Source organism: Monocercomonoides exilis (assembly GCF_001643675.1).
Source record: "Monocercomonoides exilis strain PA203 chromosome Unknown scaffold17-1647472, whole genome shotgun sequence".
Classification (NCBI taxonomy): Eukaryota; Preaxostyla; order Oxymonadida; family Polymastigidae; genus Monocercomonoides; species Monocercomonoides exilis.
Window position 1 is genome coordinate 641680 of NW_027150562.1, and position 14185 is coordinate 655864.

General features: G+C 40.8%; 1 protein-coding gene across 1 annotated transcript; it reads left to right on the top strand.

Moving 5' to 3' along the window:
* Positions 1-1057: 1057 nt before the first annotated feature.
* On the top strand, positions 1058-13523 carry MONOS_575 (uncharacterized protein; the record flags this gene model as incomplete). Its single annotated transcript, XM_067875926.1, has 3 exons — positions 1058-2034; positions 2374-5995; positions 6177-13523. 3 exons carry the CDS (start codon positions 1058-1060, stop codon positions 13521-13523), a joined length of 11946 nt encoding a protein of 3981 aa, XP_067729196.1.
* Between the last annotated feature and the right edge of the window lie 662 nt (positions 13524-14185).

Below are 14185 nucleotides of genomic sequence, written 5' to 3' on the forward strand. Positions count from 1 at the left end.
GATTCAATTTCTTGGGCTACTTTTTCTGCTTTTGGCGAGTTTCCTCTCACATTTTCATTTCTTCAGCCTTCCGTTTGAACATGGAATTTAAGCTACTTCTCAGCAGTTAAGATGCTGAAGATTCAGCTAGAAAAATGCTCTGAACGCATCCATCAAAATAATTCAAGGAAAATGCGCCAATTTATCTAGATATAGAGATAAAAAAATGATTTTTACAGGAATGAGTGGAAGCTGTATAATTCGAAAGAGGAATAGAAGGAAGGAGCAGAGAATGCAGGAATTGAGTCAAAAATGTTGAAGGATGAAGACATAGCAATCTGGCAATGACGAGAATGCTTGTGAAGCAGATGAACTTTTTATAGATGAAGAAAGGAAACGGAAATTTGGAAATGGAAAAGAAAAGAAGAAGAAAAATACTGAGCAATGCAATAAAAATTGATGTTCAAGGAGAAAATATAAGTGGAGAGGTATTTTGAAGGGAAATGATTTCAGAAGATCATTTTTTCAAATTTGAGTGGAAGATGCACATTTTTCTTAATCATCATCTTCTTCGAACGGTCAACAATGCCTTTTTACAGCTTTGGGTATCTTTTACAAAATCGATGCGCATCTTCATTTTAAACTCACATTTCCCCTCTATTCATTCGTTTCAAAGCTCACAATTTTTCCTTTTGCTGGAGAGCTTACTTCTTGTAATGTAATTTAATTCCTCCATGTTCTTTTCCAGCATTTGTTTACGAAATCTATTCAATATTATTTCGATTTGGAATCATTTCTCATCCTTTCAGAATACATTTCATGTGGATTAAAAGGGTATGCAATGGAAATATTTTTCTTTTCTTTTTTTCTTTTTATCTTTAATGTATTCTCTCATTTTTTTAATTTGATTCTTTATATATTTTTTCTTCATAAAGATAACATTTTAACCTTTTAACTTTTTTGGTAGAGAGAAGCAATAAAAACAATTGTTGTAGCAAGAAAGGGAGAAAATGCATCGCAATTGCAGTTATGGACATGATCAAAATTATTCAAGTTTTTGAAGAGAGCTTTCTTGAACATGAAAACATCAAATTATCTGTTTGCTATGCTTCTGCCTTTTATTACCAAAATGGCAACATGTGGAGGTATGACGGATAATTTCTGGCCAAAGGAGAGTGAGGAAGCAAGGGAAACATCAAATTTGCTTCTTTTTATTCCCCCAAATTCTTTGCAGATGCTGCACAATAACGACAATCCGCCAGGTGATGTGGAGAAAAATGATGGGAGAGAGAGTCAACACTGCGGAAGTTCGACTCGAATTGATGTGAGCATACACGTGATGAATTCCACTTTTTCAGTGTGGAATATTGAGATATGCGCAAAAGAGCACAGTTCAGTGTTTTTCATCAACGAATCTTCGATATCTTTGAGCTGCTGCTCGATGAAATATTCAGCAAAAAGATGCATTCCTCCATTCGCGCAAACTGGTGGTTGCTTGTGTTGCGAGAACATTTCACTCACAACATCTGCTGCTGAAAATGGCATTCCTTCGTTGATGGCTTCCCATTTGGTTGGAAATATTTTGATCCAAGAAACATCAAACAGAGTGAGTGTATCCAATTCTGCTTTTTCGTCTCTGCAACTTCTGTCTTCTCCATTTCTTTCTTCGTCAGGAAAGGAAAATGTGGACTTGGCAAGATCTTCTTTTTGCAACATTTCGATCGCTTCAGCACAAACAATCAGAATTCCTTCTTCTATTTCAGAGAGTTTGAACTCGATTTCAGGGTGCTCGTTCTGTGAAGTTTGCGATGTGTTTTATGGAGGTGTTATTCGATCAATAAATACAGCAGGCACAACATTGTGCTCATTCAACAACACATATCAACGATGCAAAAGCAATGCAAATGCAAATGCCTACTATTCAGGAGAGTCTGGACGTCAAGTTCTAACGCAGTCAGAAATATTTGAAGATGACACATTTGATAAATGCATTTCTCCAAAAAGTGGAGGAGCAATTTTTGCTGTTAATAAAACGCTTACGATTACCGTTAGAAGGTGTAAGTTTATTTCGTATGCTTTTTATATAATTCCACAAATGATAATGATTAATAATATCTTAAAAATATATTTTTTTAAACATTTCTTTTTATTCATTTTGTTTTTCTTCATCATTTTGTTCGCTGGAAATTTTCTATCTTTTGCTTTTGTATGAAGATGTTCAGCTTCTCACGTAGGAGCTGTTGAAGCGTCTAATGTTTTAGGAGCGAGCTTTGAAAATAACAATTTTTCGCATTGCTGTTCAACGTCAAATGGTGTTGGTGCTGTTCAATGCTATAATTATGGTAAAGGATTTATTTTGATTTCTGGATGTCTTTTTGATAATTGCAATTCCAGCAACTATTATGCAGGTTCACTGAGGTTGGTGAAGATTTTTGGAGCAGATGGAAAGAAAGTTGATCCATTCTCAGTTGACCAATGCATATTCTTGCAAAACAGGGCAGGATCTTGTGCGGGTGCCTTGCTTATAGAAAATGAAATTGACGCTTCGCTTCTTTTAAAAGAATCTTCATTTCAAGGCAACATTGCTGGACGTGATGGCGGAGCAATCCAAATCCATCAGCTAAAAAGCATGCAAATTGATAGCAGTTTTGTTTTTATGAAATTTTGCTTTTTTGATGGAAACACTGCAAGAAATGGAAATGGACATGATGTCTATGTAATTTATCCAAATTTGATTGACTGTCCATTTGAATTATCTTTCTCGACCACAGAAAAACAAAGAGTTTGGTTCAACGGCAGTCAAACAGAATATGATTACTGGCTTGGGAAGGGGTTACTGAAGCGTTATGTTTCCAGCAATGGAAGTGATACTGAATTGCTATGTGGGGAATCGGTAGACAAACCCTGCAAAACGATTGAAAGAGCTGTGAGAAATTCAGGATATGCCATGACGCAAGGAGTAAAGCTGATGACTTCCATATTTGCTCCTCTTGCTTCGATTGAGTGTGGAGAAAAGCACATTGAAGTTTCTGGAGAAAGTCATCTTAACTCAATTGTTCGAACGCAATCCTTGGAAGTCTCTTCAGTTTTATTCTGTGTATCAAGTGGAAGTTTGATTATAACAGCAATACAAATCCAACATGATTCAACAGCACATCCATCTCCACGACTTTTTGTGGTGAGCTCTTCCGCAGGAGTGCTTTCTTTGTCTGATGTTCTCGTTTTATCATCAGGCTCTGAATCAGGAGGGAGCGAAATAGATGCATCACCATTCATTTCGAACATGCATTGCTTTTCACTGGAAAATGTGGAGATTCGGAATATGGTTCTTTCAGTTCCAATCTTCAGTGAAGTTGAACTATCTTCTAGAAGTTCTCCAAGAATTGTGAATGTGACCTTTGAGAATATCACAAGAACCACTGGAAGTGGGTCTATTTTCTCCTGTTCATTGGATTCTGGAAGCTCTTTTGGCTTATCAAACACAACGCTGAAAAGATGCTCTTGTGCAAATGGCGATGGTGGAGGGATTCACTTTTCGTTGCAAACAGGAAGTGAATTGCGAGTTGGAGACAATTCAAATGTTAGGTTTGAATCATGTTCATCGCCCACTGATGAATCAAAGAAAGGAAAAGGAGGGGCGATGCATCTGACATGCCTGAACAATGAATGCAGTTTCAGGATTGAGCTTTGTGCCTTTGTTGGATGTGATGCCTGGAGAGGAAAGAATGTATTTGTGGAAGCGCAGAACCTGTCGAAGGTCATCAGCAATGCATCACTTGAATTTCATCCCCAAATTGGAATCAACGCGACAAACTTCTGTGAGTTGAGCGGTATTGAAAGAGGCAATCCTGAGATTATTATTCCAATTGCCTTGTTTCTGCGAGCTTTTCAGCCACCTGCACATGTGAGTGGGAAAGCAAATGGAAATGATTTCAGGCTGTGCGGCTTTGCTGATTATCCATGCCAAACAATTAAAAAAGCTGCTGAGTTTCGGTTTCCCAACTCAAAACGAGTGGTGAGGCTTGCGAGTTCATTTGGATTTGATGAGGAAATAACTTTGAGCGAGCAGTCATATGAGATGGATTCGAGTGACAAAGCAATTGGATTGAGAGTGGAGACAACAGAACCAAAAGAGCACGACTGGTTGGTGAAAAACAATGTGACGACAGCACTCATAAACATCACCTTTGAGCTGAAGCAATCGATTTCAGGGCGTTCCACATTTGTATATTCATTGGCAGGAGACATGAGAATTATTGACTGTGCAATTGATGGGATGGACAATGCAAATGCGATTGGGTATGCATTTATCAGAGCGAGCGGTGGGTATATGCAGATGCTGAGGCTGAGATGTGGTGCTGAGAGAGAGGTGTTGTTTGGAAGTAACATGGTGCTTGTGGATGGAAGTGCGAAATGCACAATTGATCAACTAACGATGAACAATGTGAGAGCAAGCGGGAGTGGAGGAGTGATAAGAATGACCACAAGCAATTCAGTATTAATTCAGAATTGCTCGTTTGGAGATTGTGCTTTGCAGAAGAGTGGGATGATTCACATTGAGGCGTGCTTATTGTTGAAGCTGAAGAACACGTCATTTGGTAACGTCACGAGAACAACTGGGGATGGTGCTTGTGTTTCTTTTCAAGCAGATGAGGTAAGCAGGTTTGTTGTTGATATTGAGAACTGCTCATTGAAAGGATGCAGAGTGACTGGAAATGGCAATGGAGGAGGAGGAATGTGTGCAGTGCTGAGAAAGACGAGCGAACTGTATGTTTCATCGACTACGTTTGAAGAATGCAGAGCACCCTCAGAAAGCGGAACGAATGGGCAAGGAGGAGGGATGCTGCTTCATCTTTTGGATTCCGAGGCAAGATTTGAGCTATCGGAAACACTTGGTTTCATATTGAACGAGGCTGAACATGGAGCAAATCTATTTGTGCTATCTCCAGATTTGGCAACAAGTGTGAGAAAAGAACAGATTCTGTTTCCAATTCTTATTTCTGATCTCAGCACGTTGGCGATGGGAATTGACTCAAAGTGTGGAGACTTGATCATTCCACTGAAATATTATCTTGCAGACGATCCTGAGGCGATGTTCATGAGCAACAGTGGAGTGGATGTTGTTGTGTGTGGATTTGAAGAGTTCAGGTGTAAAACAGTTGATTATGCATTGCAGAGAGTTATGGGAAAGGAAAGAAAAGTGCGATTTGGAGAGACGTATTTATTTTCAGAGAATGTGATACTGAACGAAAGTGAAGGATACGAGTTTTGTGGAGTTGCAACAAGAACGAGAATGGAAATGAAGGGGAACGAGACTGGTAGTGAATGTGTGATTGTAGTTTTTTCGAGAGTCAAGTTTGAGCTGTTTGTGCTTGTTCTTCACGGATCGCTTCAATCTACTCAAACAAGTATGTTTCAAGTATCAGGAGCTGATGGAGAGCTACAAATAAAAGATTGCGGAATCGAATGCGAGCCTTCTGTGATTCAGTGCAATTATTCGTTCATTCGCCTTCAAAGTGGAAGTCTTTCTGTTGCAGGGTTGAGGATAGAAACTGTGCAGTTTGCATCGGCACCTATCCTGTGTCTGAAAGGAAATGGAAAAGCATTGATAAATAGTGTCTTTATCAGCGATGTGCAGATGATAGACGCAAATGGTCTAATTGAGTACACCTCCGAGAATTTACTTTCACTGACTAATGTGACTGCACAAAGCTGTAGCAACAGAAATTGCGGATTCATTAGTGACAGAGAAGGAAGGGATCTTTCGATTACAAACAGCTCACTTCAGGGAGTGAATAACTTGGAAGGGAATGGAAGTGTTGTGAATGGAATGATTGGAAATGAATGCAAGATGAGTATTTATGATGTTAAGATTGAAGGCTGTGGAGCATCAAAGGGATGCGGGGGAGGAATAAGTGTGGTTCTGAAAGGAACAGGAGTGATGAGGATGGGAATTGTGGAGTATGAGACATATTTTGGGAAGTGTTCAGCCAGCGGAGAAGGACCAGTTGGGGGGGTATGGAGGGGGAGTGATGCTGAGGTGTTGTGAAGGAGGAAGAGATTTTGTAATGACGAAGTTGACTTTTGGAACGGAAGAGACAGCCAATTCAGCAAGTTTTGGAGGCAAGAATGTGATGATGGAGTGCGAGAGCTTGTCAGAGCTTGTGAATGAAACATCGTTCAATTTTTCGTTTGAGATTGATGTTGACAAGAATCCGGACTTGCGAGATTTGATGGGAATGGAAAATGAAAATATCGGACAGCTAATCCCGCTTGTGGTGCTGTTTCGCGAAAAGCCCACAGTTGGATATGTCCATGGGAGAGGTGGAGGAATGGATTATGATAAGTGTGGATATTTTGACTTTCCGTGCAGCACACTGAAATATGCAGGAAAAGCCTTGTTTGGAACATCATTGGCAGTGCTGCGTCTGCTATCTTCTTTTTCAATTGAAGAGGAAATTGTTGTCGATTCACAGGCAATGATAATTGACGGAGAGATGCAGATGCAACGAGTTGTTGTGAATGAATTAGGAGAAGGAGAGAGGGAAAAGGAAAACATGATTGAAACAATGCAAAATGTGAAGTTTAACAATTTGGCATTTGTTGTTTCAAGGTTTGCAGAATCGACAAAGGAAAGTGTGTTTCTGTGCAGTGGCAACATTTTGAGAATTGAGGGATGCTCATTTGCAACCAAAGAAGGGATAGTTGAGGCAACATGTATTTGTTGCAGAGGAGGAAAGATTGAGATGGTGAAATGTGAATTCGGGAACTTTGAAACACTTAGAAAAGGGATGATTGTGATTGATGGTGTTGGTGTGGAAGGTCTGGTCGATGAAGTGACAATTAGGAATTCTACAAGGGAAGGAGGAGGGAGTGTGGTGGAATTGAAGAGAGGGAAGGAAGTAGTGATTGCAAACTCGACGCTGAAAGAAACAGACTTTGCTGATGGGAATATGATTCTGGTTGGAAATGGAGAGGAGGGATGTGGAACGAGCCTGACGATGAGGAACAACACATTTTTGGAGATAACGAGGAATAATGGAAATGGAGGGGTGATGAATGGGGATGTGAGGAATAGAGAATGCATTGAGATTACAAACTGCACTTTTGAGAAGTGTGGTTGCGAGGCAGATGGTTCAATGGGAGGAGGAATGGTGATGATTGTGAGAGAAGGAGGGAGGTTTGTGTATGAGCGCAATAAGATGGACAAGTGCACCGTGCCATCTGGAAGTGGAAAGGGAGGAGGGCTGTATGTGAGGTTTGAGAGCATGAACATCACATATTCGATGAAAAACAACGAGTTCAGAAACAGTGTGGCAGAAAAGGGAGATGATGTGTACTTGGTGTGTGAGTCGCCGTGGCTGATGCTTCTTCCGACATTGTGGTATGGGACAGCCACGAATGCGACAGTTCAGAAGCTGATGTGGGTTGAAGAGCTTTCTGACGCCAGCAAGGAAGGGTCTATCATAAGCTATTTGTTCCCGTCTTTGGGATCGTATATGTTTGTGGATGGAACAGGGAACGACGGGCAGAACTGTGGATTGAAGGAAAACCCGTGCTTGTCAGTTGATGTGGGGTTTGCCCGGATGAAGGATGAGCATGTGATCATGCAGCTGGAGGGGGATGCAGAAGTGAATGGGAAAATCAATAGAGATGGAAAATCACTGACGATTCAAGGAAATGATGAGTCACAGAAAATGGTTGTTGGGGAGGAAGGAAAATTTGAGCAAACAGAGGGAGAGGCATTGACCTATTTGATTTTTTCAGTTCTTGAGTTTGTTCTTCCGCGAGCATCGATGAATCTTGCAGAAGAACAATCAGTTGTGGAAGTGAGGGTGGGGCAATGCACTTTTGTTGATTGTTCATTTTCTGGCTGTGGAAATGCGCAAAATGAATGTGGGAAATGGATTGTTGCAGTCAAAGGAGGATTCGTTCATTTTGACAGGGCTATGATGAAAGGAGTGCATTTTGCAGGAAGTGGTATTGCATTGTGCAGCGGTGGAAGCACAGCTTTTGAAAACTGCACAATCGATGATATGCATACAAACGGTGTTGGACTTGTTATGAATGAAGCCGGATCCGATGTGTCCTTGCAAAATTCAACAGTTATGAAATGCATCGTGGGGTTGAGTTCATTCTTGGTGTCGAAAAGAGGAGCCAAATTGAGTATCAATGAAGAGAGCTCTTTTGAGGATGTTCAAACTGAAAGTATGCGAGGTGGATGCATCCGATGCGAATTGGGAATGAATGATCAAGTCAATGTTGAAGCTGTGTCCTTTATGAAATGTGCAGCAGATGAAAATGAAGGAAGAGGAGGAGGAGTGTATTTGGATGTGCTGGATGATAGCGAGAACAACATCAAATTTTCAGAAGTACAATTCAAAGGCAACCAAGCATTTGAAGGGAAGGATTTGTTTGTCTCGTGCAAAAAACTGAACGAAACGGTGACAAGTGCGAGGTTTGGATTTGAGTATGAGGATGAAGAAGGAGTGTTTGTTGATATGAAAGGAAGGGATCGAGATCGGTTTGAAGAAAGTGTGGATCTTCGGTTGTTTCTTGTTGAAAGAAAGGCGGAGGAAGTGTATGTGTCTTCAGAGGGATATGATGCAGCTGGGTGTGGAAGCGAGATTTTTCCTTGCTGTTCTGTGTGGAGTGGGATTAACCATATTGGTGGGAATGAAGTTGGACTTGAAAAGAGACTGGTTGTAATGGGTGAAAGCAGAATTGAAGATTGCTTTATGTTTGATGAAGAGATGGCTTTTGATGGTCATGCGAATGAAGAGGAAGAGGTGAAATGGAAGCTCATCCACTTTGCCAGCTCGACAACTGGAAGTGGCATGACTTCAGTGATTGCTTCGAGCAATTCACTCAGTTTGCTTTCACTGAAGCTTGAGATTCCTTCGTTGTTTGAAGCGAAATTGGTGTCACTTATCTTGTCGAGTGGAAAGCTTCGATTTGAGAATTGCACTTTTGCAGCGATTGTGACAGATGTGGTTGAATACTCGCTTGTGAAAACAACGAATGGGACATGCTCGATGATTGGGTGCTCATTGCAATGTTGCCTGTTTGCCATTTCTCCATTTATTGTTTCATCTTCGATGGAGCTTGAACGCTGCAACTTTTCTCAAATAGAGAATACCGGAGGCAATGAAGGTGGTGTGATGAATGTAATATTGAAAGAAGAAGAATATGTTGCGATCAAGGATATTTATGCGTCAGTCTGCTCGCTATCAGCTGATCGCAGCAGAGGAGGGTTTTTCTTTTTGAATTGCCAAAATTGCAGCAGCAGCAACAGCATGCATTTGCTTCTGGATGTTGGTGTAAAGTTTGATAAGAACAGAGCAGATATTGGAAAGAATGTGTTTATTTTGGCAGCTGATTTGAACAACACAGTGAGGACGGAAATATTCAGATTTGATTATGAGTCGATGAAAGAAGACGGATTGCTGTTTGTTGGGAGCGACAACATTCATTCAGACAAAGATTTGTTTATGTTCCTCGTTCCATATGGCTCATTTGAGATATTTATCTCATCGAATGGATTTGATGTGGCGCGGTGTGGAAGCAAGAGAGAGCCATGCAGAACACTTTGGAAAGGAATGAAAAACATGAAAGACGGAGAAGAAATGAAGACAATTCAAATTGAAGGATCTTCATCAATTCGAGATTCATTCAATGCGTCCAACTATCAGTTTGAAAAATCGGAGACAATGGGTGAAGAAAATGAAAAGGCTGTGCTGTTTTTGGAGAAGGCAGTTGAAGATGGACTGAATTGCTATTTGGCGAATCACAAATTTCTTTCATTCACAGGCATTGCACTTCACTTGAGAACTAGGGTTGATAATGCTTGCAAAACTGCAGTTGTAAATAGAGCTGGGAAGTTGGAAATGACTGGATGTTCATTTCGCTCAGATGCTCAGCAAAGCACTCCAAGCAGATGCGTGTTTGTGGCGATGGGTGCAGGAGAATTGGTTGTGAAAGATTTGTTGATGGACTCCAGCAGTGTTGGAAGCAGTGTTTTTGTGATCAATGAAGTTGGTGTTGCTTGCACAATGGAGAGTGTTCATTGCTCATCTCTGAATGAAACAGAAGGATGTGTTTTCACAGTGAAAGAAACTGAAGAGCAAATGCACACGAAGAATGGGAAAGAAATGAGCAGTATTTTGTTTGAGAATTGCTCTTTTGTGGGGATGAAAAGAAGCGATGATGGAGCAAGCGTGTGTGAGATGAAAGGAGAGAGCGGGATTGAGCTGAGGATTGAGGACAGTTTGTTTGTGGACAACAAAGCAGAAGCAAGCGAGAAAGGCGGAGTGATGCTATTTGTGTTGAGTGGGTTAGGGGCATTGCGTATTTCGAAGTCGACGATAAGTCGGTGCTGTTGCAGCGAGAGTGGGAAAGGAGGAGGAGTGTATTTGAGGAGCAGAGAAACAGGAAGGCTGGATTTTGTGTTTGAGAAGATGAATTGGAGTGCAAACACAGCAGGTGTGGGGAATGATATTTTTGTTGAGTGCTACAACATCACGAGCCAGATTAATGAAACGCAGTTTCATTTCGATCTGAGAGAGAAGTATTATGTTCAGCTGAATGCGATATATGGAATAGATGTGACTGAGCACACAGGAGACACAAACTTGATCGATTTCATAACGATCCATCAGAGCGATACGATTGTTGTGTCGAGTGAGAACGGGTCGAATGAGCGCCAGTGTGGTACGTACACTCTTCCATGCTATTCGATTGATTATGGGCTGATGCACCTGACTTCAGAGTTCATGAGCCTCGTGTTTGTTGATGGAGCAAGTGTGATCAATGGGGAGCTGCAGCTGGAAGAGATGAGTCTGAGTTCTCGAGGGAGAGAATTGTGCCATGTGGAAGTGTGCTCTTCAATCAAATGTTCCAGACAGGCTCTGATAGAAACAACAGGCGCTATGTCAATTACAAGACTGAAATTTGTGTTTGAATCTGGATTTGCCTCATCACATTCTTTTCTTCTTTTCCCTGAAGGAGGATTGCTGGAAGTGACAAACTGCACATTCAGCACCAAAATCACAGAGGGAATGGGAGAACGTGTGCAATCGAGTATTCCATTCTGCATTGTGCGAATTGAGAGAGGTGAATGCATGCTTGAGGGCTGTGTGGTGTCAGATCTTTCACTCTCTGCTTCAGCTGTCTGTATGCTTCAATCTGCAATCCTTTCCTTGATTTCGTGTGACTTTTTTGATCTCAGGATGGGAACAAGCCTTATTGATGCAGTTGAAGGAGAGCAGTTGGGAATAGAAAAAATGAGTGCAACAAATATAACTTCAACTGATAATAGTGCATCGTTGATATCATGTTTGAAAGCGAGAAAGTTAGCACAGCTGACAAATTGTTCGTTAAGAAATGTTCTTGTGACAAATAGAGAGGGAAAAGGAAAATGCATTTCTGTGAAGGAGAGTGCAAATACAATGATTGAGAGCTGCATTTTTGATGGCAACACGTATGAAAGAGAATTTATGAAGGAAAGATTTTTGAATGAAAATGACAACGAGAATGAGATATGCAAGTGGAATGGATCAACTTTGGAAGCAATAAGTTGCAATATGAAAATGAAAGATACTACAATAACAAATACACCAGAAGGTGGACTTGCAATAAGCGGAGGAAGTGTAGAGATTGAAGATGGCAAGTTTGACAACAATAACCCATCCATTGAAGGATATCCATCACTGAGAAGAAACATCATTTGTTCAGATTCTGGAACATTGAATGTGCTGAGTTTGAAAGGTGGAGATGGAGTTTTGCCAAACACTTCACTTTGGATGTTGAATGATGGGTGCAGTTTTGAAGGAATTGCTTCCGAAAGAGATTCATCATTCTTTATTCCTAAATTGGAGAGTGTGGAAGGAAAAGAAGAAACTGGTAGAATGAAGCTGACATTCAAAGGGATGATTCTTATTCCATGCAACTTGTCATTCTCAGTTGTGAAGAGAAATGGAGAAGAAAAAGAGATCGAAAAGCATGATTTTGATTCAAATGGGTTTTTGTCGGAAAAAGAAGTTGAAGGAAGTGTGGGAAAAGATCTTATCAGCAGTTGTGGAGATGAAATAGAGGTGAGTGTGTATATTTTGTTTGGGAATGCAGAATCTCCTTCATCAACACAGCCATTTATTCTGAAGAATGCAAGTGAAACAAAGGAAAATGGAAATGAAAGGATTGTTGAAGGAGGAAGAGAACAAAAATCATTTTGGCCGATCATTGTGATCATCATGGCAATCATTCTCATGATTGTGCTTATTGTGTCTGTTGTTTTGGCAGTTCGATGGAGAAAACAAAAGAGAAGAACAGAGGAGTTGGAAATCATTGTGGAAGACACAGTGAGGAAGGATCCAAAACTGATTGAGATGGTGACGATGGAGATGTCACCGGAGGAGCAATGGCGAAGGGCGGAGAGGGAAGCTGAAAAGAAGAATGAAGAAAAGATAAAGAAGAGAGTATATGCGAAAAGCTTGGAACATTCTGAGTCATCAGAACATCTTCTCTCTGAAAGCGGATCGACTGAATATATTCTAGGGAAAGATTCAGACAAGATCCCTGATTGGGCATTAGAAAAGGAGGAGGAGGAAGAGATAAGAAAGCAGACTCCATCTCCATCCATTTCTTCCACTTCAACAACAGATTCAGATTCAACATTTGTTCGTGGGGAGGATCTGTGTCCAACCACCTCATCGATGTCGAATCTGGTGGATGCAATAGCCTGTTCATCTCCACATGAGAAGCTGATTGTGGATTTGAGGGATTCATTGTTCATGCTGCTTCATGGGAGGAATGAGAAAAAGGAGATGGCGATTGGCTCGTTGAAGGAGAGGGTGATGACAGCAGCACAGGTTCTGTTCTGGGTGGCGAATGGAGCCATTCACTCCTTTGACGAGATGGAAAACCCTCTTCAGTCATTGTCCAGTTTGAGTCCACACATTGTGTTGTTCTCAGAGCACATGGTTATCTGCATTGTGGTGCATTCGGACTTATTGTCAGATGATTCAGATTCATCTTCCATCTCTTCATCGACTGTCGTGACATCTGCAAGTGATGATGAGGAGGAGGAAGACTCTCTTCCTTCGTCAGCGTTTGAGGATGAGAACGATTTCAAAAAAGAGTGTCTAAGGTGGAAGGCACCTGAGCTGCTGATGAACAAGAAGATGGGAGCGACAAAGAAGTCGGTGGTGTTTTCGATTGGGATGATGGCGTGGGAGTGTCTGACGCTCCAGATCCCGTTTGGAGAGTATGAGGCAGAGGTGGCAGGGCAGAAGATCGCGAATGGGGAGAGGCCTGAGCCAGAGGAGATTGAGGGATGTGAGCTGAGCAAGGGGGTGAAAGCGTGCTTGTCGCAGAATGGAGAGGAGAGGCCAGGGCTGATGGATGTGAAGCGGGAGCTGTTTGGGCACTTCCCGGCCGGGGCTGTGATGGTCACAGTGACTGATGCGATTGGGCTGGAGGTTGGGTCGGGGGATCGAGATGGAAGTGGGGATAGTGAAGCTGAGAGTGGAGATTCGTTGATTCGATGAGTGGAAACGGTCTGGATGCTTTGAGGCATTTGAAAAAGAAATTTGTGCAATTTTTTCTTTTGAAGAGTTCAGTTGGAAGGTGAAAATGAAGAGATTGTTCAAGGAATGGAGTGAAAAGCAAATTGAATGTGGAATATATTGTTGGAAGATTTACTTGAGCAGTGGATTGAATCTTTCAGGACTTGTGGTCTTTTGGAAGATAATTATGCATTTCATACAAATACAACAAACATGCATATATGTGCTTGCTGCATGGTTTTTAACTTTGTTTATTCGTTTTTATTTCGAAGCTTTTTACGAGAGGAAATAGAATAATGCAAGTTTGGGAATCATTAAATTCACACACATTATCATTGTCGAAATATTTGTTAAAAATATTCGTTTAAGAAATATTTTTGAAACATGTCTTTAGCGAGAAGGTATTATCAGAAAGATGATAATTCATCCAACAAAAAGCAAAAAGTTCCGTCTAAACTCTGCAAAAAGAAAACATTGAAAATAAAAGAATCAATCCATTTGATCGAAAATTTATAAACTATTTCTTGACAAAAATATTTGAATAAAAACTTTTTAGGTTTTTATTCAAATATTTCGTTTTTTTTTTTTTTTTTTTTTTAACCCAAAAAAGAAATAACAGAACCAAAAACAAAAGAAAAAGAGCA